Source organism: Gymnogyps californianus, chromosome 10 (genome assembly GCF_018139145.2).
Source record: "Gymnogyps californianus isolate 813 chromosome 10, ASM1813914v2, whole genome shotgun sequence".
NCBI lineage: Eukaryota > Metazoa > Chordata > Aves > Accipitriformes > Cathartidae > Gymnogyps > Gymnogyps californianus.
In genome coordinates, this window is record NC_059480.1 from 9,186,161 (window position 1) to 9,213,755 (window position 27,595).

At 47.2% G+C, this 27,595-nt stretch overlaps 1 protein-coding gene across 1 annotated transcript in view; it reads left to right on the forward strand.

Annotated features, from left to right (window-relative positions):
- Window positions 1-23,624, forward strand: part of SGPP2 (sphingosine-1-phosphate phosphatase 2) — a 37,841-nt gene extending 14,217 nt beyond the window's left edge. Inside the window, exons 2-6 of the mRNA XM_050902601.1 lie at window positions 703-861; window positions 13,400-13,579; window positions 16,127-16,216; window positions 20,983-21,581; window positions 23,581-23,624. Coding sequence (XP_050758558.1) covers window positions 703-861; window positions 13,400-13,579; window positions 16,127-16,216; window positions 20,983-21,528 — 975 coding nt within the window. The 3' untranslated portion in view covers window positions 21,529-21,581; window positions 23,581-23,624. The remainder of the gene's footprint in view (window positions 1-702; window positions 862-13,399; window positions 13,580-16,126; window positions 16,217-20,982; window positions 21,582-23,580) is intronic.
- Window positions 23,625-27,595: the final 3,971 nt, after the last annotated feature.

Genomic DNA, 27,595 nt, shown 5'->3' on the forward strand with positions numbered 1-27,595 from the left:
GCAGCTCTTCTCTCTGCCTGCCTGCAGCCTTGTTTCCCCCCAGCTGTGCTCATGCAGCTGTGATTGCTGAGCCAACTCGCATGTAAGGGCTGTAGCTTACAGCTGTGGCATCTCAGTGCGGGGCGATCTGGTGAGCGTCCCACCGGGGAGGGGGGAGCATGGGGTTCAAAGCGTGCGGACGAGCCAGGTGTTGAGGGCAGCGCAGGGGACGCTGTTGCCAGCAGCACCCAACGGCAAATTTCAGGGACTAGCAGGGTAAACTTTGCCTGCTATAAAGAGGCAAATTTTAAGTGAAATGGTTCAGTAATTGCAGTTTACTTTTTTCATCTCAAAACACATTTCCAGTGAAAGCAAAGGTGGCTCTCTTTATCTACAGATGTAGAAACTTCAACATTAATGTATCGGTACCCTTATATGAAATATACTTGATTTCCCTGGAGGAAAGACTGATCCAATCTTTTGAAAATCTTTGTCAGTGTGACTGCTACCCTTAATTAGTTTGAATAGATTTCTGATCTGCAGGAAATGTGGTTGAGCTATTACTGTAGTCTTCATTTTAGTATAAAAATTGAACCTCATTTCTTGACGCTTGTTCCAACAAATTATTTGGTTTAAGGGCTGGGAACTGTAACAGTTAATATCTTAAATGTTTGCTATAATTTGCTAATTCACTAAAACTTTCTAAAATCCTCTGATTTCTAGGGTTGTGCGCAGAAGTACATTGTGAAGAACTACTTCTACTACTACTTGTTCAAGTTTTCAGCTGCTTTGGGCGAAGAGATTTTTTATATCACTTTCCTCCCATTTACGTACTGGAACATAGATCACTCTGTGTCTAGAAGGATGATAATTATTTGGTCTGTAAGTATTTCTATGACTTACTTAAACGTGTAGTTGTTAATTCTGTAATTGTAGCAAATGAATATTTAAGAATAAGAATAACCCTTCAAACAAATCCCTTCAAACAAAAAAAAGCCAACATTATTTGTATGTGTAACTCGTGTGTTCAGGAAGCAGACGCATTGCAACGCTGAGAGAGGAGGCAAGAGGCATTAGCTGACACAGGGTGTCTGTTCATCTCTGTTATATCTTGGACTGACTTATTTTTTCAGCTCAATAACTGAGTTGCTTTTGATAGGGTTTGCACAGAACAGTTAGGAAAACACTTCCTTCCCAATGTGTCACAGTATTTTAAGGATAATTTTTCATCACTTTAGGAAATCTTTCTCTTACCCCAATTTCTTCTGCATAACCTTTTCATATAGTTCTGGCTTGGTTAAAATTAGTATAAACCTAATAGGAAGGGGATACACAGGCTGCAGTGGAATAAACAAGGTGCTTCTGCAGTCACTTGAGGGTGGAAAAAAAATATCAGTTTCTCTGTTGAAGACTAAGACTTAAAAGCATTGATTTTTGTTACTACGAGAGCATTCTCAAATTAACTGGCTTCAGCATTGCTTCAGCCTTCACAGATGCGGTTTGGGGTATCCAGAATAATGTATTTCCATTCTGGCACTGAAAACCAGTAGATAAGCAGGCACTTCGGTCTGGGAATGGCTGTTGTTTTGTTGCTGCCATTGCTCATCTTGGTATCGATCAGATCTTTGCTGCCCAAATAAGACCATTTTAGAACAAAGAAGGGAGGTAGGGAGCATCTCTGGCAGATGGCAGACCCTGGAAGTTTAGCTGTCAATCTACATTGATTTAAGAAATTGAAGCTTGGTAAAAACTTGGATGTGATATCTAGCTTTGTTTCTTTACAGTGAAGCTTCTCCTTGACTTAGTAAATTCTGATTAATAATAGTCTGTCTTTTGTCCAAATAACATGATGAGAAATAATAAAACCAATTTGAATTGGGTGATACACTTCAAATGCACCTGGTCTTGGACAGAAGGCATCAGTTGTTCTGTGCCAGTAACCCTAGTCAATACATTTTATAAAGAGAACATGAAAAATAACTTGCAGATGAAATTTAGAAGTAGGTGGACACTGTATAATTAGAGCTGGGTTTTGCCCAGGAGTACACCTACTGCTTCTGGAAACGTGCCACAGAAGATGATAATTGGTAGTCACTGCTTTCTGGGTTTGCATATTGCTCAAAAAATGACTCTTTAGAGCTCCTCGCCTGCCTTTCTGCAGGCTTGCCTTGCCTTTACCTTGCAAGGAGTCCATCTGAGTACTGGCCAGATCTAGTCTGGTTTAATTAGAGTATTCAAGCATGTGACACAATGATTATTAGTATTATTTTTCCCGTTACTGAGCGAGTTGTGGAGTTGCATTTTATACTGAAAAGGGGAAAAGGAGAAGCTGTTTTAAATACACAGACTTGTGACAATCTGTACTTTTAAAAACATTTTAATTATATGTAATTGTGAAATGGCTAAAAATGTCTAGGCAGGCTATGTGTTAATGTTATGGAAAGCTCAGCTGGGTGCCTTATTTGCTGGCAAGCAGGCTATCAACAGGAATCAGCATTTGTGGTGCTGTAAGTGGTGTTGGTCTGTCCTAGACACCTTGGTCATGTATGCAACAGCAGAATTGGCTTAGCTGCGTGGGAAATGCCAAGGTGTTCCATGTGACAAAGCTGTGCTTTTAACTTACTGGAAGGTTTTTGGCGATAGCACTGGAAGGATGCCTGTCCGGTGGCACGGCGGCGAGCAGGAGTGCAGATCTGCAGGCTATCTGCAATTCAGAGTTTTAAAGAAATGCTTTGCTTCTGAACGGATGATGATGTGGGGCTGAGAAGAGCCATGTTAAATAAAAGTAAAAATCCAGGTAGCCTGATAGTCTCTGACAACTGCTGCCAGTAGAAGGCTGGGAAGAGCATGAAGGGGCAAGGGCAGCACCCAGGCACGGTCTGCAGAAGGCTCTTATCCAGCTGGGCAAAGGAGTTGGTATCAAATGGAGAGCCCTAAGGAGAAGGTGGTAGTAGTAGTTCTGTTTTAACACTGTTTGGGATGAGGAGGGGTTGTTAGTGAAGCTCTTCAGCAGGGAGAAAGATGGTGGACCTCTTCGTGAGCCTGGTGCAAAGCACACAGGTACGTTGGGAACACGCGCTGGTAAAACAGGGTTGGCAGGGATGGTCGTGATGAAGGGGGTTAGACGCTGCATGGCAGAAGTGGGCTTACCCTTGGGCGGTGGAGAAACAGAAGTGGTACTGTGTGTGGTATTTCATTTTGTGCTTTTGGGGACTTAAACCTGTGAGCTTCTGCTGCAAGTTGGAAATGACGAGTCAGTGTCCCAGGATGAATCAGGGGAGTTTCTTCCCTTAAAAATTAAAGCAGTATTAATGCTATTTACAAGGCCTTTCTGCCATCTTATCTGTAATAGTTTATGTAGAGCCAGTCACCCACATTTGAGAAAGATAAATTCGAACTGGAGCGGGGCCAGGGATGATTAGGGAACAGGCTGTTTTCTGAGCAGAGACTGAAAGCTTAGATAAGTCCCTAACAAAATGAAGTCAGAGAGAGAATGGGGCTGGCTGTAAACACCAGGGAAGGAAGGAGCTTCTTAAAATAAAAGTACAGTCTCAAGAAGAAATGTGCATAAGGCAGTCGTAAATAAGCTAAGTTGAAGCCAAAGGTTTTGAAATAGCTCTAGAAGGGCAAAGGGAAGTAACAAAAATTATGAAGAGAGTTTATTTCAGCAGCAGCAGAGGAGTGGACTTGGTGCCCTGGGATGTCTTCTCCAGTCCTGGGTCCCCAAAACCGGCTGCTTGTGCTTTTCTGTTTAGCTGGATGGCTCTGGGAAATGCTGGCTGTGGTCACATCCAGGTGCTTTGGGAGCTTAAAGCAGCACGTTGTGCTTCCATGGTGCCTTTCCTCCGAGGATTCACAGTATATATGTAGGCTTTACCTTTCCCTTTACAGATAGACAAGGGAAATAACTGCCTGAAACCCCCGAGCAAGATGCTGGGTCGGTGCTGAAGGTACCCTGGTGTCTTTGCTTCCATTCTCCAGCAATTTGAAGTAAACGCTTTTGAATCTGCACAGACGAGGCTTTGATGCCTGTGACTCTTGCTACTTCAACCAGGAAGTGCAGAGATGAAAAATAACTTCACACGAACCAGCCCCCAAATGTACTTTAAATTTACTGCACATCTCGGCTCAAGAGGTGAAAGCTCAGTTTGTTTTTTTAATCTCTGCACCCCTTCAGGGTTGAAAGCTTTATTTTGGTGTGGAATTTCAGAAGTAAGGTAGAGACCTGGAAAAAAATAGTTACAATTTCTGCTTGCTATTCAGCATGCTTGGAAATTTTTTTCTGTTCTTTTTTTTTAGGCTGCATGGATGTAAAAATGTATCCACACCTCTTTTGAGCCTATAAAACTTTAATTTATACAATATAAATAAGAACTGGCCAGTGTGGACTTTGTCAGGGCAGGTGTGGAAGCTGTTGGCGTATGACAGCGATAAGCTGCTGACTCGGGTGAAGGTGGCATCTCCGAAGGAAGGCAGAGTTTGGGTGGCTGGCGGTGCTAGGTGGGCACCCGCCAGGCTGCGTGTGCCCCTCCGGGCTCTTCGAGTGGCGCTGAGTGCAGACATCTTCAGCAAGTCTGAGAAGGTCCTGGGTCTGAATCCTTGGCAATTTAGTTTCCCATCCTGCTTTTCAGAAGAACAGTTTTCCAAAGGTTGTCAGCATTTAGTTACTTGGGACTGATGAGCTCCGAACTCTGGCTCTCAGGGTAACCCGGAGTTTAATAACCAGCAGGAATTTACCTGCAATCATGATGCCACTGACATTGCTGTGCAGTGATTGAATCCCTTGATACGGCTTTGAAAACTCACTTTGCAGCAAACTTTGGGTTTAGTGATTCTTATGTGTTTGTTAGTTTTTGTGCTTTTGCAACATTTCACCAAAACGTTTTTGTGCTTTTGCAACATTTCACCAAAACGTTTTTGTGCTTTTGCAACATTTCACCAAAACGTTTTTCTGCTTTTGCAACATTTCACCAAAACGTTTTTCTGCTTTTGCAACATTTCACCAAAACAAGCTTGGAACAGCTGATAAACATAGTCACTCAAAAGTCAAACTCTTTAAAGCACTGTATATTACACTGCATAAGAACATGTAAGACTGTATTCAGGCATGTAAGTAACTACAAAATATCAGAATACAAAAATAAATGATCCATAAAAGAAAATGCCGTGTGCAAGATGATAAAGTGTTGATTGAAAGATAATTTTGCATGTGCTGGTAGCTGTACTCTACCTTGAAGAAAAAGTGCTAGTGAGGCTTTCATAACTGAGACCAGCTGGGAATAATTTAAGGTGAAGTTTAAATTGGAAACCTGTTGTGTTTCAGTAGAACTATGAGGTGTAACAGTTTCCCAGTTTTAGGTGTTAGATGATAAACCAGGTCAATGTGACAGTAGTTTTTCCTGCTACCAGGAGACTGGGCCCAAATTTCTCTTATTTAAACCCATCATAAGGTAGTCACTACCTTATAGTTTTTGTCCAAAGGCTTCTTTTAAAGACAGAGTGAGCATCTTAGGATGTTGGGCAGTTACACTTCTGGAGGCACAAGCCTCTCTTGATCTTGTTCTGGTTTTGTGTTTCTGAAGTCTGACTTGAGAGTGCTAAAGTCCTCCCTCCTATATATATTTTTTTTAAGAAGCTGTCTGTGCTGTCTCTTCCCTCCTCCTGTCCCCTGCTGCCCCTTGCTGCGGCACGCACGCTGCGCTGCCACTCGCTGCTGAGTGCGGCACTGCTTGTGGTGGGCTGGAGACCTGCCTCGTGGATGTGCTGCGCACATCATGGCTGGGACGACTCAAGTGTTTGAGCATCCCACCAGCTCAAGGCAGCCTTGAATGTCCCGTTGCGCCCAACCAAATCCTTGGCAAACGTTGTGTAAAGCTCCTGCACAGCTAGCACAAGATTGATGCATTTTCTGGAAAACAATAACCACGCTGGAGATGGCAGATCCTCGAGCTCCCCTAGCCAACCGCCCTCTCCCGTAAGGCGCGTGTGCCTCAAGGAGGTGCCCAGCCTCGCGGTTGCCGTTGGCATCTCTGCGTGCGGGGAGCAGCCAGGTGGCTCGGGGAGGGGTTGGGGAGCAGGGTGCAATCAGAGGGTGGCTTAGGGCCCCCCAGGCTGGGGGTGCCTGGGGCTCCTCCACTCTGCGGGGCTTCCTCCACCTGGGCTGCTGCCAGGGCAAAAGGCCAGCAGTGCTGCTCAGTGACTTCCATGGTGTTTTTTCCTGAAGCCAAACCTTAGTTCTTGGCATTGACTTGGGGGTAGGAGGAGTATCTCCATAAGAATATGCTTTTCCTTGCCCTGGGCCTCTTTCACTGTGAACCAAGTGATGCTCGAGGGGCACAGTCACAGCTATTATCTCTTGCAGTGTTTATCTACTCACTTAAGCCTTAGTTGGGGGATGCTGAGAACAGAAGCTGTGAACAGTGCAGACTGGATGCTTGGTTTAATTTCTCTATGGTGAATCAAAGTCACGCCTGCCTTGACAACCACGAATAGTCTTTGCTTCTGCTTGACTAATCTCTCGCAAATGCAAGTTTATTAATAGTGCATCCTTATTTTACCCCACCTCTTTCCAGTGTTCCCGATGTGCTCTGTCACTGCTATCAGCACACAGTAGTTATGATAAAAACAACATCATTTTCAAACTGTAAATTTGCTTTCTGGGAAGACGACAAATACTATTGCCAGCCAGGGTTTCTAGAGCCAGGTTATAGAGTTTCTATTTTGGAGCCAAAACAGCAGATTCAAAGTCAGGCTGCCACACTGAGTCTCAGGGAAGAAGTCACCAATGCTACTTGACCTCATGTGTTGTCTAGAATTTCATCTTGCCCTTTTAATAGATCAACAGTGCAGACAGGAGAGCTGCAAAATCAGAAGTTGAAAATAAATGTGTTCTGGTTCACCTTTGTGAGCCGAAATATTACAGATTACAAAATGAATTGCTCCTCCTGACCTTCACGTGCCTGCGGGATGGTTGGGTGTGTCTGTCCCCAGGCAGAGGTTGTGGCAGAGGAGGGATGATGGAGGACGTGCCACACACAGCACACCTGCAGCACTGGGCCTGTTTCCTAAATCCTGCCAGACTCGGGGTCTGGGCAGCTACCATGGAAATGTTCCGAAGGGGAAGTGACGCCCTGAGGCACCAGTCCCGTGCCTCTGCATTTGGAGCTGGCCTGGCTGTGTTTGCACTGGTAATTCTACATGCAGTGCTCTTGCTTCCTGCCGCAGAAGTGCTGCCCACAGCGATTGCAAGAGTAGTGAGGGAAAACCATTGAAAATGCCAGGCAACACCTGCAGGTGAGCAAAACCACTTCTTAGATCATTGAAGCAATACCGGAGTTATGCGAATGTCAAGGAGCCAGGTCACTTTATGGGACTCTGATGCTCACAGGGAGGGGAACGGTCCCTCACCCCAGAGGGAACTCCTGCGGATGTTGGAACAAATGAATTGGCATCTGGATGTATGTGGATGCTAATGCCTCAAGTTTGATTCATCATTGTTCGCTAAAGCAAGGTCTATTAAAACACAAAGATTTGTCTTGTTTATCCCAGTGCAAAGCCCCAGGTGAGGATATATTTTTGGAGATGGACCATATATATGATTCAGAGCAAAGTCAGAGGAAACCCTCAGAAAAACGCTACAGAGGCTGTTGTGCTGCTATAGCAACTGCTACTTGTGTTTGTGTAGTAAAATGTAATGCTGTTGACCCAAAGTGACAATAAAGCTTTGCCTTTCCTTCACCTGATGCCTTGGCTGTGAAGGATTGCTATTTCCCTCACGCAGCCTAGGCCACCCCAGCAGTACTGGTAGGCCCCAGAGTTTGAGGAAAGTCTTTTTTTTAAAGTTGCTTACAGCATTACAGAAAAACCCTTTGAGAGGGGAACAAGTAAGAAGTCTTCACCCAAGTATTTTTTTTTAATGCTTCTTGCATTTGTTGTAAGCATTTAATTTGAAAGACTTCAGAGTCATCTTCATAGCACTGGGAGAGCACGGATGTGCATGAGAGAAGAGCAGGCTTATTTAAGGAAATTCAGAAAATCCAAAACTGAACAATAATGTTTGTGGGCTTAGGGTTAGAAAAATGCACCTGTGTGTCAGGCTTGCTGCCTTGGCCCATGTGTTCAGTCTGTGTGGTCGTAGATGCGGGACTCCCGGGAGGGACAGCAGCTTCGGTGCAGCCTGTGCCACATCGCATTCCCAGCACGATCGCAGTGTGCCGAACTGATGTGGTAGCACCTGGCAATGCAGAAACAGTAGAGGCTGGTTCAACTCTGAACAGATTAGGGTAGCTGTACCCTAGATTTCAAGCATGGCTCAGTAAGCCAGGCTGCATACTTCTTCACCGTGGGGCAGAATGAGACATGGGTAATATATTTCCGTGCAGAGCAGGAGCCCTGGGGAGGAAGAGCCTGCCTTGCCTAGCCCTGGGCTCTCCTCTGCATGTGAATGCAGCTCACGGATTCAGCCACGTAAATGAAGCGCCCTGTTTGTGTTTCATCGAGGCAGAGCAGCGGCAGGGGACATGGGAGCTGTGCAGCCTGCAGCCAGGAGCCCCCCGGGGCAGGGAGGAGTGGCAGGGGACAGCCCCGCAGCGATGGGCCATGCCCGTGTGGCTTTTGAAGAAGGGGCTGGGGAGATGCATTTTATTTCCCACATCTCCAGCTGGTGCTGCCATGTCACTGTCAAGTGACACTGCAAATATTAGGGAGCGGACATAACTTCCTGAGGGTTCCCACCATAGCAGCGGTATGCGAGCAACTTTTCCGTGTGTGTGTGCACGTGCACACCTCAATACAGAAGGGAAAGCGGCGTTTCCCTGTGTTATGCATGTGGATGATTGTTGCCAGTGACCCCTCCACCACACCTCTGCTCCCGTGCCGTGGTCCGCCTTGCTTTTGCCATCGTTCATTTAGTCAGGACTTACGGTTGTGACAAATGCCACAATGTAGCTTGTAGGACTTGCAAATACAGAGGTAGAGCAGAGTCCCTTAGCCTCCCCGAACAGGGCACTCCCATGGGACAGTGTGGTGGGGGTCTTGGGACATGGGCTCCCTGTATGGACCTGTCTGATGCCCCAGAGCATCGCTTTGCTTCTGCCCAGGTTTTGGCCCTGCTTGAGGGTGTCCAGTGACCTGGGAAGGCTGCGGTGCTGACCTGTGGTGCTTTTCCCTTTCCCATCCTTGAACTCCAGCTCCCCTCCCTCCCTGCCAGCCCGAGCAGCCCCCCTTGTTCGCCAGCACATCTTTATAACTTGGATGTGAAATGGTTAAGTTTCATTTTGGAAAGTTGAACAGTCTGAAGTACAGGGTAGTTAGAGCTGCTGCTGTCAGCTTTCAGACTAAAGGTAATTAGCCATGCCCATCCCATCAACTTTTGTGAAATCTCAACTAAATTCCTCTGCATTTCTGTATAGTTATCTTCTCCAGCTAATTGTGTCCTATACAATCCATCACGGCTTTGACTTTGTTGCTTCAGTAATGGAAAAGTCTCCAGGTTCAGAACAATTCCCCATGCAGAGACAGAGGTACTTATTAATCTGCAAATTGAAATTATTTATGCTGAAGATGTCTGCAAACAGGTTTCCACCAGAACTGCAGAAAATTCGGTTGATCTGCATCACTCGGACAGTGGAAGAGAGCCTGGGCTAGAAATAAACACAGAAGAGTAACATCGAGAGCCATAATATTGCACTCTAGGTAGCCAAAAAATGTCAGCAACATAAGGAAAAGGCAAACAGAACAATAAAGCACGAAGAAATTATTTGCTTCAAGGTTTCTCCTCTTTGCCATGCCTACGAGACAGCAAATGGTGTCTGCTCCCTCTGTTCAAGGGCCTGTTGTTCCCTCTTCTGTCCAATGTTCAGCTTTGGGCTTGGAGACCCCTTGGGTGGAAATGTACACGAGCATGTAAAGACTTTTGGAATGCATTTTATTTAAATCTTAGGTGAGCATGGTTTGAGCCTGGCCCCTCCTTCCTCCTTAAATTGTCCCAGCCCTTGTGAAGAAAGGGGAGCTGGGTGAAGCCCAGCAATGCAGGCTTGAGGGATCACCCTGCTTTAGACTTTGAAATGCGTAAACTTGCTGCCGACCAGCTGCTACAAGGTGATGCGTTCCCTCCTCCCCTCCCCTGTTTGTCTGTCCGAAGCCATCGCGAATGCACTGTTTGGCTTACCTAGGGTAGGCTGGAAATCACAGCAAAATTACCCAGTCCTGTTGACCTAAGCAATCCCGAGTTAGTTGCTGGTCCGAACTTGGGGTAATTTCTGCCCATGCTAAATTTATTCCAGGGCTATCAAAGATTTTTGACATTGCACAAATAGGTAATTCAAATTAAGTGTAGGTGAAGCTTAGCTCTGTGTTGATCTTTAGCCTGTCCCCCATGTTCAGCTCTCCATCTCCCTTCTCCTTTCCACTGCTTCAGTGGTTATGGTTCACAATGTTTATTACAGGGGTTTTCTCATCTGCTGGGTTGAAAAAAGCTGATAACAGGCCAAAACTTTGAGGCTGCTTGCTTTCTTTCCTGGAACTGTTAGAGAGTGAATCCAAAATGACAGAGAAAGAAGGTCAGGAAATAATGAAATGTGGCTTAAAAGAGAATATGCCACTTAACTCAGGCAGATACCTACCATCCTCAGAAGATGAGAGCCGCAGTAGAGTGCAAATCAGATATATCCAGGAATGAAATACAATGCTGTAAGTGTGTTTCTGCAAAACACTTATCACGTAGTGACCGCATCCGCGGTGGCTTCCTAGTTGGTTTTTTTTTTTGACTATTTGTGGCTGAGCTCTGGATGTTTGTGCCTGGTACACTTGCAGGGGTATTGCCCTCAGCCGCCAGCTGTGTGATGGTCCCGGGCTGGGCACAGATGCGCAGGTCCCAGCGGGTGCTCTGCCTGTCCCACTCCGTGCCGCGGGGCCTTCTCACCGGGGAGGGCACCCCTCTGCCCACCACAGGCAGATCTGGCAGGAGCTCTGGGCCGCTTGCTTTGCCATGCTGTGAGCCGAAGAGCCTGCGTGGAGCCTGGGCAGTCCCGTGCTCCTCGAGTCGCTTGTGAGCAGCACATGGGGAGGCAGGCGAACCAGAGCAACACCTTTGCTGGGTGGCTTTTAGCAGCAGTGCACTTGTCATCTTTCGCCTTCTCAGGGAAGCCTGCCAGTTCAGCTGGTGGGGGATGTTTTACCGCACCCACAACTGCTGCTTCTGCCAAATAATCCAGGACATTGTGTGTAAAATCACGTGCACAGCACCCAGATAAACTAAAGGCAAAGGTCTGGTGCTTCAGAGATCAGTGCTTAGTCTGAATGTATTCTGGACTCCTTTTCATATTTTGTGGAGATTGTCTTACCTCTTATTACTGTACATGTCTATACAATATGTGTTTTCATAAAATAGAAGGGTCAGAATTTAATCTGGAATGCCAGGAAGGAAGGTGTTGTGAGGATGCCTGGTATTTTTGCTTACCCTTACCACCTCCAGCATTCAGCCTGTTTTTCACCATCAGAGAAGTCCTGGCATAGCCTTAATTTCAAAGATGACTCATTTCCCTTTCTGTAATACTCTTACGTGCTAGTGCTAATAATAATTCTACAAGTGGAAGTCATTATTATAGAGGACTGCTGATAAACTGGCTCGTCCTACTTTGCCTCTCAGATGGCATCACAAATGGTAGCCTCAATGTTGTATGTTCTGTCGGAGAGAGTAATTTTGCTTTCAACCCTGGAATTTAATTAACTTCCAAAGATGTGCCTGCATCCATTTGGAAACTGGTGGCATTAACCAAATAAACCCATGCAGTGGTTTCTTTAAGACACTTGTTCCTTGAGCCTTTGTTTACTGTGAACAGTCCGGGGCAGGGTATTTGCTGACTGCCCTATGCCCCGTGTATCAGAGTGAAGGAGGAGCAGCCAGGCGTGCCACAGGTTGTGCTGATAATAAGGCGGTAATGTGATTCATGTGATGAGGGATAAAGGATGCAAAGGCACCAGCAGTTACTTTTCAAGGCTCTGGTGCTGGCTGTAAGCCTAGCACTCCTCGTGGCATGTGCTTTGCTGTAGAGAGGGGGGTGAGGGAACGTGACGTTTTTGGCTTTTTCCTGGTCCTGATTTGTGAATCCTGAATCCTGACGTCTTTCTTTTAATGTGAAACCATTTTTTAAATGGCTGGTGGGAAAGAGAGAGGGATGCAATGCGGCTGGTGACAAATGTGGCAGCGGATGATCGTGTTGCTGTTCTGGCATATGGCTAACACCAGCATGGGAAGCATGTTATTTTAAGACCCCTCCTTTGCTAGTAGAAGCGTGAGAAGCAGAACAGCGAGCCGTCTCGCACAGCAGCTGAGCTTTCATTGTAGATGTCAGTTAACCTGATTTTTGTATTTAAAAAAGAAAGAAAAAAGGTTTGCTTTGTTTTGTAGAGCTTGCTTTACATATGTCTGGCTGCACTATCCAAAGGGAGGAGGGTGGCAAGAGAAAGCAAATACATCCTGTAGGGACAGCCTGGGTGACTTTTGTTCACGTCCATCTCACTGTGGGTGCTGAGAGCCTGTTGCCTTTGGAAAGAGGGTGCTGAGGAGCAGAGCATGTCAGCACGGTGGGTGCCCTGCGTGCTGCTGGATGGGCTGCACCTCTCAGGGATGCTAGCCAGCTTTGCCCCTTGCCTCTGCTTCCCATTGCTACTGCTTGCAGTGACCTGAAAATGCAACATTTCCCCCCAAAATCACTGCATTGCAGCGCTCGGTAGCTAATTAACGGAGGCCTTGCTTAAACCTCTGGTGTCCCAAGCAGTGCACAAAAGCCCTTTGTTGTTGGGGAGTTAGGCAGGAGAAGGGGTACTGTATGTTGCTCGTCCAGTTTTCTCTCTGCTGCCTCCCCGAGGATGCCAAGGTTGTTATTTAATAACCATACTGGTGGTGCATCCCAGCGGGGCTCCTGCAGCACCTTGTGCGGTGGGTGGGGTGGGAGCTGCTGGGAATAGGAGAGCTGGTGCTGCCCTCGGAGAGCTGCTGCGTGGAGCTGGGAGGGATGCGGCTGGGCAAGGCGGTGATTTGAAGGTGGTGGCGGAAAAATTTCTCTTATAGCTGTTTGCTTTGCAGGAGGGGGGTTGTAAGGGGTAGGGAGGAAACTTAAACTTCTCTAGCATGGCATGGGAGTCAGCTGTCCATCTCACTATCCTGTATTGCTGCATCTCGTCAACGAACCCTCCTTTTGGTCCCACTTCTGATCGGGTTACAACATGGTGCAGTAAAAGCGCCGCTTCCTTCACTGACTGGGATAATGGAAGTCCCTTTAATAATTCAGGGGATAAATTCTGCACTTGGGGTGGTGGATTTTGCAGGAAAAAGCGTAGAAATAGAGGTGGTCCTCGAGTGGGCTGAGTGGGGATTGCCCATGCTGATTGACAGCCCTATGGCCTTTCCTCTCCCCAGATAGTGATGTACATAGGCCAGGTCTCCAAGGACATCCTGAAGTGGCCTCGGCCCCTCTCGCCACCTGTCGTCAAGCTGGAAATGAGGACAGATGCAGAGTACGGGATGCCTTCCACCCACGCCATGGCAGCTACCGCCATCTCCTTCTCCTTTCTCATTGCAACCGTGAACCAGTACAAGGTAGGGGGTACAAAAAGAAAAAAAAAAAGGGGGAAAAAAAAAAAAAAAGAAAAGCATGTGTCTGCTTCCAGCAAGCTACAGAAAACTAGCAAATCCAAAGCTGTTGCCAGTTCCGGAGGAGCTCTGTATTTCTTTTCACAGATGTGTATTTTTTCCTGTTGTTACCCATAGCTGGCTGATAATAGACACACAAAGAAATTTAGCGGAAATCTCCTTCCTTTAGCACAAACCCTGCTCAGAGCCACGGGTGGGCTGTGCTGCCCTGCTGTGGTTTGGTGGGTTCGCTGTGTTTTTGCATGCGGGGTGACCGTGGAGGGAGCCGTGGTGCTGCCACAGAAGATGCCTGGCATCTGCGTTTTGTGCTCGCCCCGTGCCCGCCGAGCCAGTGCTGCGCGTCTGGAAACGCCGGCTCCCAGGGAAACCAAAGGAGCTCTGTGTCACTTGGTTTTTGTACGATGCAGGAAGAGCATCCTTGGAAATCCCCTGGCTCTAACCTGCGTTAGACTAATAGCATACAACATAATTTGAGAGCCTGTTTGTCAGAGAAGTAACAGCAGTTTTACTGCACTGAAGCTGTAGGCTGCTTGGGGACATCTCATAATTATTTTCCCCAAACCTTCAGCCTTTTATCTTTCTAAAAGGTTTATTTCCCGGAAACTCATTTCTCCATGATGATTATTTTCATTTCATTTTGTGAATCCAAACATTTGTTTCCTGTACTCTAGCAATAATAACTTCCCAGCTGCATCGTATTTAAGCATGTTTCTCAGCCCTCTCAAGTGTATTTCAAAGATAAACCCATGTAACCAAGAGGGTTTGCAGTACGGCCGGGGGGTCTCGCTGTCGGAGTGTCCCTGGATGTCCTCCCCGCGGTGCCAGCGTGTGTGCAGGGACAGAAGGTGGCCACCCGTCTGATGAAAGGTGCTGTGTCCTGGGGCTGTAACTCATAGAAAGGGAGATGTCTGAATTAATTTAACTTCCAGACTCATCCAGTCCCAGCTGTGAAGCAGTGGGCTTTGCTCCTGCCCACAGTGCAGGGATGAGTGAGCAGGTCAGTGGTGCCCAAAGCTGCACTGCCAGCCTCCTGCGCCTTGGTAATTGCATGGTAACTGGTCAGAGCAGCTTGGCAGTGGGATGGGGATGGGGAGGAGGAGCTGTAAAATGGGATATTTGTCAGCCCTGGAAGGCCAGATCCATCCCATGTGTCAGAGCTGCCAGAAAGACTTGGTCAGCAGCACTTTCTCCTCCTCCTCAATCGATAAGCTACCAGTGGGACACGCAGCTCTTCACGGGCTGTCTTGTACTTCTTGGAAACTGCCACGAAACAATAAAGCTGCTGTAAAATAATTAAATGATTTAATTGCCTCTATTAAGAAGGAAAAATCTACCAGTACATTATGCTGCTATCTTCTCAAGCTGCCCTAGTCATCAATTACCGATCTGGACTGCCTCCCAGGCTGCCTGCTGAGGGAGGAATAAAGTGGGCGTAAATCCTCCAAAGGCTTAGAGAAGTGAGGAAAAAATAGCGTTTTATGAACTGGGAGTGACATCTGCAGCCGGGTCTGAGCTCTCTATTCCGAGGGCTAGAGTACGTGGGGGGAGAGGATCAGAAGTGAGTTGTTATGTTTAAAATTTCCACAGAAGCATTTTTGCACTGACCCGTGGCCACCCTGGTCAGTTGTCAGCCTCTCAGCAGTAGATGAGACTTTGTGTCAAATCGGGTGAATTAATTTCATTTATTTATATTTTTGGGGTGGTTTATTTTTTTTAGAAAAATCTCCTTTACGGACTGAAAGGAGCCCACCAGCCCACTCGGTTTCAGGATTTGAATGAGTGGATTAAGGGCTAATATGTTAAGCTTATTCTTTACCAAATGTGGGTTTTTTTTTTTTCCTTTTTAAATGTTGATTTATTTCAACACTTCTTTCCATGTTTGTAGGCAACTCAGAGGGGGAATTAAACAAAACCAGCTTCATAAGAAGACGATTAAGCCTTAAGTGTCGCAGGGAAGAGCGGTCCTGACTGCTCTAATAGCTGGGTTGCAGTTTCAACCCAGATATTGATTTTCCCCTCCCAGCCCACTGCTCAAGGACTATTGATCACGCTTCTGGTCAGGCTCTGCGGCTATCGTGTTCCCCTCGGGTGATCTGAGGCTGCAGTTCAACCTCGGGCATCACTTCTGCAACATGCTGTGCCTTTTTTCCTTAAGGTCTTTAGCACGAACATGGATTTTGCAGATAGATATTGCGGGGAAAAACTCTGCAAATGCCATCTATTTCCCAGGCTTCCCTACACTAAGACTAGACCTTTGCAAAAGCAGGCACCACAGATAACAAAATGACCTTCCAGCAGGATTGCACGTTGGCCGATGTGAGGTCTCGTCTCGGGTCACATTTATCTCTTTGGGAAAGTAGAGCTCAAGAGCAGCTTCCCAACGTGAGATCCTTACGTCAGTCCAGCTGCTTGGATGTTTTATTTCAGATATATGCTGATGTTAAAGTGGATAATGGTGTAATGAGTGTATTTTTTTTTCTCCCCTTTTCACAGTATCCATTTGAACTAGGCCTGGTAGCAGCATTTGTATTTTCAACGCTGGTGTGTCTCAGCAGGCTCTACACGGGGATGCACACAGTCCTGGTAAGGATGCCCTGCGCCGCCCCGTGCCGGTCATGCCTCCAGGTCTGCTTCCCTACAGTGATTCCCATCTCCCACTCTTCAAGCGATGTACGTCCTGCCTTGGCTGGGCCACTATGGGAATATAGGAGTCATGCCACTAAATTTCAGGCTGAACCTTCAAAGGCAGCTGTGAGGAAACCCTCAGGCTATTGCTATTTGAGTCTGCAGGGGAATTATTTAGACCATTAGGAAAGCAGCGGTGCGCGTGGGTTGAGGAGCCGGGTGAGGTCGGTGTGGCATCTGAATTGTAGTTCTCTATTTTGAAATTTTAATTGCGAGGAATGCACTTGGGCAACTGCCGCTGCTCCTTAGCTAAGCCTTTTGTGCAATAGTATCACTGTTGTCAGTGAGAAATATCCCGGGCTGGTTTAGCCTGGGAGTGTCAGGGAAGGAATAGCAGGTTTGTGAGTCAGGCCAGCGACCAGCAGAGAGCGGAGGAGAGGGTAAAACATGACAAGTGAGCTGCCCTTGGGGGACTGGGGGACAGCATGTCTCACGTTACCATACAGGGATGTGGCACTTAAAAAAATATTATGACAAGCTGCTTGTTTTCAGCTGGAAGGAGGTTCATTCTTAAAGGACTGAGATGCAGAAATATTTTTTCTGAAAATAATCATAAAATATCTGTGACTTTATATGACAGACTTGTTGGGCGCAGTTGTTTAGAGATGTCAGTCCTGCTTTAAGAACAGATTTCACTGTAACTTTGATTACGCAGTAGCTAGTTCCTTCCTGACGAGAGGAAAAATTATTGATCTGTTTATATGTAGCGGTCAGAGGGGTGGTCCAGCTTCCCAAGTGTGGATAAAAGCTCCCGGCTACTTCCCCACGGGAGTTTGATACGCATTGTTGGTTGGTTGCATATGCATAAATAATTGCATTTTTTTACTAAGTAATAATTATGTTTGTAATGAGGAGACTTGATGACTGTAAGAAAGGGAGCCCTTATGAGATTAAGGTTATCTATAAAATATAGCTTGACCTTCCTTTCCAGGCCTAGTGGATCAAAACAATATCTTAAATTGAAGCTGGAGATGCCCTTTCTTGGCTAGTGACCTTAAGTCAATCAGTAAAAATTCTTTGCATACTTCCCTTGCTGGTCCGTTGTAATGAAAGACTCCTCTAAATTTAGATGGATTTTAGGATAAAGAAGAAAAAGTCCTTTGTGCCTTTGACACGATAAAAAAAGGGCTTTAAAATAAAAAAAAAGCTCCTTAGTTGAAGTGTTAGCAATGCTGCCTTTCAAAAGGGCAAACGTACTTCACTGGAGTCTTCATCCCATGCGTGCCATGGTGGGGACAGAGCTGGGGAAACGCCCGATGATCACAGCTGCCCAAATGCAACCCCTCTCTCTGCGGCAGCATCCCACCTGCAATGACAGGTTCTGGTGTCCCACCTGCAATGACAGGTTCTTTCGGGGAAGAAGTGTGATTCAGAGCCATTTTCCACGCTTTGAGGGATGGGTCCCACCCTGAGCTGCCCGAGACGCCACGGGGCCGAGGTGCAGCAGCCGCTCAGCCAAGCCACCAGCCGAAACAGCCTCTGCCTAATGGATTTTTAACTGAGGTCTTAATAGAAAAAGAATACTGACTGGATATAATTGTGTATTAAGAGATCATAATATTTTAGTAAAGCAAATGAATGGGTAACATATATGCACGGACTTAGCGTAACTGAGTTTTTCCCGTTTGAGGAACCAGAGAAGGAGTGGCACGCCGCTGCCGTGCTCCCTCGGTGACGGGCAGAAAGCATTTTGAAGCGCCCCAGTCCTGCATCCCAGGCATTGCGTGCAACTGGATGTTTACCTCAGTTGTTTCTCTTTATGTACCTGTAGCACAGGAAAAGAACTTGAATGACTTCCAATGTTAGAAACCCGATACTGGCCTGTTCTTTAGGTAGCAAAGCAAAATGACAGCTCTGTAGTTAAAATTGATAGGAGCGAGGCCTCACTTGTGCCGAACCCGGGCAGATGCTTGTCGCTGTGGGGGAGGCAGGAGGGTGCTGTGCAGGAGTGGGACCGAGCTGTGTGGCAGTGGGGGGGCTTTTTGGGACGGATGGAGCCTGTGAAGGACTTGCCTGTGCTGAGGGAGCTGGAGTGTCCCAGCAGGGAAATGGGAGGTTTTAAGCTTTACCGGTAGTGCTGCACCTTGAGCAAAATTCGTGCCTGCCCTCATTTAAAAATTCCTTTATAATTGTGGGTTTGGTGAGAGGCTAATCTGTTTACACAGGCAGACGGGCAAGAATGTGCTTCCTGGGAGTGCTAACAGCAGCTCCACCACCGGGAAAAGCTAAGGTCCTGCTCCTGGGTGCACAATAGGGAGAGTCCAGAAAAGCAGTTTTTCTCACAGAAATCAGAGCCATCCCTCCTCTTCCCATCTTCTCCTTAGTTTAACAGGCGAGGGGGGCAAATCATTAATTCTGCACTGCTAAATGTCTTCGTAAAGTGTTGGTCTTGAACTCACCTGCCTCCTCTGGGTGTTCAGAAAATCAAACCTCCGCCCGTGCATAACCAGAACCAAAGGGAGTCCCTACTGGTGGCTGCGGCTGGGTATGTCCCGCGCTCTCCAGCAGCTTCTAGCAAGGAGTCTCCAAAATGAGAAGCCCATATATTGGTGGATAGGGGGAAAAACAGAATAAACCACTGGTCTCCAAACTTTTTTGATCCATAAAAAAATGTTGAGCATGCACCCCCAATATATGTATATTTACTTATGAATTATATACACGTACTACTGTACTGATACGTACATTATAAAACATACACAAAAATATAAATTAAAAAAGAATGAGCTAAGGATGAAATAAGCACTACTTTTAAAAGATATATATATTTTATTTTACTTATTAGTGGTGCAGAAAGTATTTTCTCCCACAGCCCATTGGGTTGTCTTGCACACCCACTTTGGAGACCACTGGTATAAGCCACTGGTCGGGAGCAGGGCTGGTTATCTGGGTCCTGCTTGAAAACTACAGGAGCCGTGTTACTGTACTGAGGCTGAACGGGGAGATAATAAAATTCAGAAAACTTTAATCAGGTCCGTAAATAGAGGCTGTCTGCACCCCGGCCGGGAACTGCTGGAGTCAGCTGGGTAAATCTGAGCAAAGCCTTTGTTAGGGGAATGTTAATGTTTGGTTAAATGTCCTTCATTGGAACAGAAAAGCACATGAACAGCTTTTGAGTTTCACTCCTTAATCACATGTGGAGGGGGTGTTGAGATGGCAGGACTTTTTCTTCTGATATGAGGCGGACAAATAGCGGGGTGGGAAATGAAGGTACACAGTGGTGATGGGATTTCTGAGCGTCAGTGCTGGGAGCAACCCCCAGCTCTTTTGTGTTGATGCAGTTACTTAGTGTTGGGCCAAAACATGCCTTTGTGTGTAAAGTTATCATCTAAAAATTGGTATCAAAAGATGGATTATTGTGACATATTGACACCTAATGGTATTTTATATACCAGACATCTGTGAACAACTTTGTGTATTTCCATGGCTATCCTCATGTCATGGATGAGGGAATAAATGTAAGTGGAAGTTTTATTAGGAATATGCAAAATGGCTCTGGGAGTTGCTTAAAACCAAATGTGCTGTGAATCTATTGCCTGAAAGTTGTAAACAGCTAGAGTTCAGCCATACTGGAGTAATGGATTTACCAGAAAGTCATTAAATATTTGTTGTGAAAAAGTCCCCTCACTCCTGCCTAACTATAAGTGAAGTTCTCATAAATAATTCATTTTAGACTGTGACCAAGCATGGTAGTAGTCAACTGTCATGACTTGGTGAAAAAGATATAATCTTGAGAAGAGGACGTTTCTGTCTGTGATTAACTTTAGCTTTTGCAGTGCATTTCATGGTCAGAGTACAAACTCTGCTGCCTCCTGAGCGGCGCCAGGAGAGCAGCACAGGGAAACTTGTTATATTGCTTTTTCTCTGGCTGCTCTCATACAGACAGCTTTTGTTAGAGGTTACCTCTTGTCTCCTTTCCCAGCCTTGCGGTTGACAACAATCAAGTTCTCAAAACACCTTAATTTGCCTCTGTTAATAAATTAGGTTTTAACTATGCACTTGCCTCAGGCGCTTTACTGCAAGCCGGATTTCAGAGGCTTGGGCAACAAACTTCTTCTTGATGTATTCCTGCCTGGCGGTGCCTACCTCTCGCCGCGGTTGGCAGAAATCATGGCACACGCACCACGTTCCGCAGCTCTGCGCTTTTCTCCCCCAGAGCCTGTGTTCCTGGACTGGGTGCTTGTCTCTGACAAAAGACAGCATCTTCCCATTTATGCAAAGCGAGCAAGCGATAATCCTACTGATATGATGAAATTACTTGTAGGATTATGGGAGGGGAAGGGTTTATATGAAGGCAGCTTACTGTGATATCGTCCCTGAGATGGAGTTGTGCATGTGCCTTTTCCATAGAGGTCATAGGTGGAGAGTGCCCTTAAAACATGAAAGCAGGTGAGGGTAAGAATCTCACTTGTTCAGGGTCAAAATATGGGTCGACAGATACATTCACATGGACAAGGCTAAGGTTGGGTTCACAGATTGTTGTGTTTTGTTTAGCACAGGCTTCGGGTTGTCACTGTGCATGGACAGTGCCATCGCTGTGAATTCAGGGCGTTCCTCTGCTGCTGCGTGCCCACGAATGCAGAGCGCGGTCTTTTGTCATCACCTGAGAATATCTGTTTTACCTTCCAGGTCTCACAAAGCTTTTAAATGTGATCTCTTTGCAGGACGTGATTGGCGGAGCACTGATTTCGGCTGTGCTGCTCGTGCTCTTGTATCCTGCGTGGGACATGATAGATCACTTGCTGTTAACTAGTCCTTTCTGTCCACTGCTTTCCATAGTTGTGCCTCTTGTCTTATGTTACAACTACCCCAAACTAGACTATTACAGCCCTACCAGGGGAGACACCACTACTATCTTAGGAGCAGGAGCTGGAGCAACTGTGGGATTTTGGTTAAATAACCAGTATGCTGCGCCAGCCTACACCAGCGAAAATTTTCAGCTTGGATTTCCTCTGATCACCAGTAAAATAGTGGTGGTTGTGCTAGCCAGGTTCTTTGTAGGGATCTTTGTTGTTCTACTGACGCGCCAACTCATGAAGAGTGTGGTCCTTGGCATGCTGGGTTATCGGTACAAGTTTCCCATTGGCGACCTGGAAGCCCGGAGACGACTGGAAGTCGAAGTGCCGTATAAATTTATAACGTACTCCTCGGTTGGCTTCAGTGCTACCGTGATTGTGCCACTGCTGCACCAGCTGTTAGGACTGATGTGAGCGCAGCGCCTTCCTTACAAAGTAATGTACGGCACCACCATTTCAGAGATGCGGTAAGTTGATCAAGGATGGTAACTTGACCAAAAAGTGTTTTGTGCCTTTCTGCACTGATGTGGTGGGTTGACCCTGGCTGGACTCCAGGTGCCCACCAAAGCCGCTCTATCACTCCTCTCCTCAGCTGGGCAGGGGAGAGAAAATATAACGAAAGCCTCGTGGGTTAAGGACAGGGAGAGATCATTCAGCAATTACTGTCACGGGCAAAACAGACTCGACTTGGGGAATAAATTAATTTAATTTATTACCAATCAAATCAGAGTAGGATAATGAGAAATAAAACCAAATCTTAAAACACCTTCCCCCCACCCCTCCCTTTTTCCCGGGCTCAACTTCACTCCTGATTTTCTCTCCCTCCTCCCCCGAGCAGCACAGGGGGACAGGAATGGGGGTTTGGGTCAGTTCATCACACGTTGTTTCTGCCGCTCCTTCCTCCTCAGGGGGAGAAGGACTCACACTCTTCCCCTGCTCCAGCATGGGGTCCCTCCCACAGGAGACAGTCCTTCATGAACTTCTCCAACATGAGTCCTTCCCACGGGCTGCAGTTCTTCACGAACTGCTCCAGCATGGGTCCATTCCACAGAGTGCAGTCCTTCAGGAACAGACTGCTCCAGCGTGGGGTCCTCCAGGGGCTGTGGGTGGATATCTGCTCCACTGTGGACCTCCATGGGCTGCAGGGGGACAGCCTGCCTCACCATGGTCTTCCTCATGGGCTGCAGGGAAATCGCTGCTCCGGCGCCTGGAGCACCTCCTCCCCCTCCTTCTTCACTGACCTTGGGGTCTGCGGAGTTGTTTCTCTCACATACTCTCACTCCTCTCTCTGGCTGCAGTTGCTCAGGTTTTTTTTTCCCCCCCTTCTTAAATCTGTTATCCCAGAGGTGCTACCACTGTCGCTGATGGGCTCGGCCTTGGCCAGCAGCGGGTCCCTCTTGGAGCCGGCTGGCATTGGCTCTGTCAGACACAGGGGAAGCTTCTAGCAGCTTCTCACAGAAGCCACCCCTGTAGCCCCCCTGCTACCAAAACCTTGCCACGCAAACCCAATACAACTGACCTAAAATACCTGATTCGGAAGAGTCACAGGAATTGCTGTACACAAATAACTTTGGGTTGGAAATCGCTGACTCCGCTGTGTCCTATAATTAGAGACCCCTGGCCCAGACGACTAAAGATGACAAGCAGAGAGTACAAAGCCAAAATCCCTGCTGGAGCAGCAGCAGTAGCTGGTTTGCTGTGGGGTCAGGGGTGCCGGGAGGTGTGGCTGTGCCTGTGGGACACCGGCCCCGTGGCTCTGTGGGCTGTGGAAGCGCTTGCCTGGCCGTGGGGTTGCTCCTGCTGAAGCAGGAGAGCAAGCCAAGGAAGGGCTTGCGTTTGGGGCACGGAGGAGTGAGTGGCTGGTAAGGTGGGGGAAGAGGCAACCAGCCAAGACCAAAGCACTGTCCTTGGGGCATGCAGAGCTCTGTCCGCACCCCACTGTCCCCTGGGGACTGGGGGCAAAGGAAGAGTGGCTGAAGATGGGAAGGTGATGTGGAGGTGGAGGGAGGTGGAGGCTCTTCAAGTGCTGGTACCTTCCCGCTGTTGGGCTTTGGTGGGAGAGTCCTGCTGGCCAAGATGGCAGGTTTCTTCAGCAACCAGTGTCGGCAGAGATCAGAGACGGCCACACTTGGGTACAGCTAAGCATTTCCCTAAAGAAATCTGATGATTATTGTACTTGTCGCTTGTCATAGTGTCTTCTGACGGCACTGCTAGATCTGGCTAGTTCTGTGTGTATGGTTTTACCCACTGCAATCCCTCAAAAAAACCTAAACCAAACAAAAAAGTAAAACAGAAGAAGGAAAAATCCAACACAAAACATTTTAAGTGATTTGTAAGAAATTTATCTTGAATAAAGACAGCCTCCACTAAAAGATCCTTTGCCTACATACAACCGAAGGGAGTTGTTACCCCAACGTTGAGGCTTGTGTTCAAACTGTTTAACTCCAATTTAGCTTCCCTGTCTAGGGTATGGGACAAAGTCCTGCCTATCGTGCAGGGGTGACAAGTAGTGTCCTTAAACTGCATTGTGGAAGGAGCTGAGTGGTGACTCTGGTGACTACAACGATGATAAGATACCATCATTTTCTGGTGCTGCACAGCATTACGGTTCATCTTCCATGCATCTTGCAATACTGTGTATACACATGTAGAATAGCAGTTGAGGAGTGTTCATAGGAGGGTCGTCGCTATAACTCAGGCTGCTTATTTAAAAAAAAAAAGGTCAGCTGTTGGACCAATGAGCTGTTGAGAAATACAGCGGTGAATGTGGTCTGCTTGGCTAGAAAAATGTAATACACTATGACCACGGAGCTTCAAGCATGGCCCCTGTGCCTTTCCTGGCAGAATGTACAGTGAAAGCCAGCTTTTTAACCATGTACACTTGTCATCTTGGCTGGAAAAAAAATTAACCTGAAGAATGTAAAGGAGGTGCTTTGCCATCAGTTGAGCGCTTGGATAAATATAATCAAGTTCCAAAAACGTAGCTGGGAGTTTTGGCTGAGGAGCGGGAGGCATGCACGTGAAAAAGCCATGCGATTTTAAAACCAGGTTGGTAGTCTCCAGAAGAAATGCAGGCAGAAATTTTAACCATTTTTAGATTTGCCCAGGCTGTGGATAAACTGTTTTAAATCAGGCTGCGTGGACTTTACACGTGCATGCAAACAGCTTCAACGAGTCTTTCAGCAGGGCACATGCTCCCTCACATGTGCCCTTTGGTGAGCGCTGGACTCGGGCCACCAAAGCCACGGGGTCCTGTCCTCAGTCTCCCTCCCTCCCACACACCACAGAAGCGCTGCCATCAGGCTTTAAAACACCTTTAACATACCTTCTGTTAAGAGTGCTTTATGGTGTACAGCTGCATGGCAGAGCTGAAGCCCCGTGGAGGTGCCACATCACACTGGACGGGACCAAAATTGGGAAAAAACTTGACAGCAAGCTGAGTTTTTAAGCTGTGGGGTGGAATCAGTCAGTCCCAAGAAAGGCACGGTTTCACGGGGACGTTCATGCAGTTTTATGTGTAAAACTTCTGTTCTGAATCACAGCTATTTTACGCTATGAAGATTTTATAAACTACATATAAATGCTTGGATTTATAAAGTATGTGCACGGGTATTTTTATCTTTTATAGTCTTCACCTGCATGTGATTCATGAAATACATGCAAACTGTATTTGGTTCAAATTTTAAAATATACCTATTTTGCGAAACTTGGTGTTTCTCTGTTCATTTTGCGTCCTCTATTGCTACTTGTAAATGATCGATGTAAGAGGAATGAGTCGCAGTTTAAAAAGCTTCCCACATGCAACCACCCACCTCTCTTCCCAAGCTGGCCCGCTTGCGGCCCCTTGTTCCCTGGTCAGTCTAGCTGCGAGCTTCAGCTCCTCCAGGCTCAGCAGCAACATCCTGCTTTTTTTAAAACATAAAAGACTACTGATCTATTCACAACTATTTGTTACATCCTTTGCAAATGGAAACGCGTGAGTTGCTGTGTCGTTAGTGATAGGGGATGCTTGGGCACCTGGAATCTCCTTCACCTGCAATATCTACTTCTCATAGACTGAACAGTTAACTGGAAGCCAAATTTGATTTTAAATTATTATATGCAATTATAGCACGACATCCCATAAACCGCAGAATATTTCGTGTTCATTGAGAAGCCTAACGAGCTTTTTTTTTGTTAGGGCCATGTCCTCCCCTCAGCATCTCATCCTGCCTGGAAGTGGTGTGCCCGTGGGCCCCCACGTGCCCGCAGCTGATCGGGGTGAGCCCCGATTGCTGCAGCCTCACTGGGCTGCCGGGAGCAGGCAAGGCTTCCAGCTGGGCTCCGTGCTGAGCCTGTGCTCACGGGGCACTCACAGGACCACAGCCGTTCCTGCAGGGCCAGGCTTGAAGAGGCAAGTCCTCTGACAAGGTAAGACACGTCACCCTTTCTGTATTTCATTAACCTGAAGTACCAGGTCCTCGCTGCAAACCCACGTGTGGCTTTGCTGTCTTTGGAAATGCTCCCCACCTCTTCATCCCCACAGTTTGGGTGCCTCTGCATCTCCAGTGTGATGGTAGAAAATGAGGTTTTGTGGCCAGTTTGCTGGTCACGTTCTGTACTCAGTAACACAAAGGCATCAGCTGAATCCTCTTGAATAGGCATGCTCGGTTTTTAGAGTAAAACTTTGATGTGAACAGGGTAGGAGATAACTTCCAGATATGGAGCATCAGCCTTGGAGCGTGGGCTGTTGACTTCTCCTCAGTACTGTCCTGTACGTCCTGGTCCAGCGCTACAGCTCTCCATCCTGCGGCCTTCTTCAGCTGGAGGGGTGGTGCCAAGACAATCTTTTTCTAAATTTCCTTTGTTACGCTGTCAAGAGGGATGTAGCAGGCATCTCACCCTTAGCTTAGTCCGCTCTGTCCTGCTTTGAGGCTGCCTCCTCCTGATGTGCTCGCTCTGCAAACCGCTTTCCGGGCACGTGGTGCCGATCCAGGCTTCCTCCTGTCGCGGGGCATCTCTGTGTGCCCGTCCCCCAGCGCAGAACCAGCCACTCTGGCAGCAGCCAAATGTTGCTGCACCCCTTGGCAGGGATTAAAAACCAAACCAGCAAGCACTGAATTGGTCTGGTTTAGTTTTCCAAAAGTAACTTTGTCATGACCCCAGTCTCCTAATCCATCCTAGTTTCTGTGTAAAAATGCAAGTAAGCTTGCACCATGCTTTTCTGGATACAGCTGACTTACTTAAGGGGAGGGAAGAAAAGAAAATGGTCTCAGTTTCAGTTTTAACCGTTCTAATGCATTCTGCAAGTAGAAGTTAGGATATGTGGGTACATCTCTGAACAGGGTGGAAGTGCGGCTGAGCAGCGGGTGGGATCTTGCACATTTGCTAAAACATGTAAAGCGTGACCCCCGTTTGCTGCCACCGAGCTCCTGCTCCTGTCAGAGCGCATTGCTTCCCTCACTGTCGGCGTGGGACCACGCTCACTCTTCGGCCGGCACGGATGGCCTGCCTGCTGTCCCCGCTGCCACCCCGCTCGCCCTCCCTCGCATCCGGCTCGGTTTCAAGGTCGCTGGGCGGTCAGAGGTGTCGCGTGTGCCCGAGGCCATGATCCTCACGGCAGCCTCCTGGCAGCACCCGTTGCTTTTGCTCGGCCTATTCCATACTCACCTGCCAAACCAAGAATGATTTAAATTGCAAGCAAGCACGCTACCAGCCCAGAGATGGAAACAGTCCCAAGCGTTACCTTTACACAAATACTCTTGTGCAATAGCAAGGGTGACCTGCAAGCGCAGAGACCTGTGGCTGGGAGCTGGAGCCAGGCTGTCTCAGGGGTTCTGCTGTTTGGAAAAGCACCTTTGCAGCACCGAAGCACAGCAAGGACAAACCCAGAAGTCAGTACACGTGTCCAGCTGAATGGAACCCAGCAGTCACTCAGACAGCACGTTAAAAGGGGCTTTGACCTCTCAGTCACTGGCTCTCCAGCCTTTTGTGCTCATGTTCTGATCCCGAGCGATGACCCAGTACCCACAGCCAGCAGGAGCAGGCCAAAAGTAATTCGTAACTGGGGACCACTAGTGAAAAATCCAACTTCCAACTCTTCCTTTAAAAAAAAAAAGTTCAAAAGATGTTCAAAAATTGATTAGAAGTCACTGCCATCAGCAGACAATGTTTCCTTTGCCAGAGACCATAGCTACAACAAAGGGTGAAAAAAAAATTGTAATGCTCATGGTGGCTCTCTCTAGCATGAAGCTGTGTGTTAGATACCTTGATTATTGAATACAGCTATAAGCAAGCTGTAAATATCAGATAATTGGTTTTGGGCTATGAAAGACAATGCCCTGCAATAAATATGCTAGACTTGTATAAAGTGTCCCACTTGTCAGCATTGACAGCTAATCCTGAGCGCAGCACTACAGCAAAGCTTCAATTTCAGAGCTACTAGCTGTGAGAGGGGTCGGTGGCTCTGAAGAGGCTTTTTAACCTTTCTCTCAATTCTCTT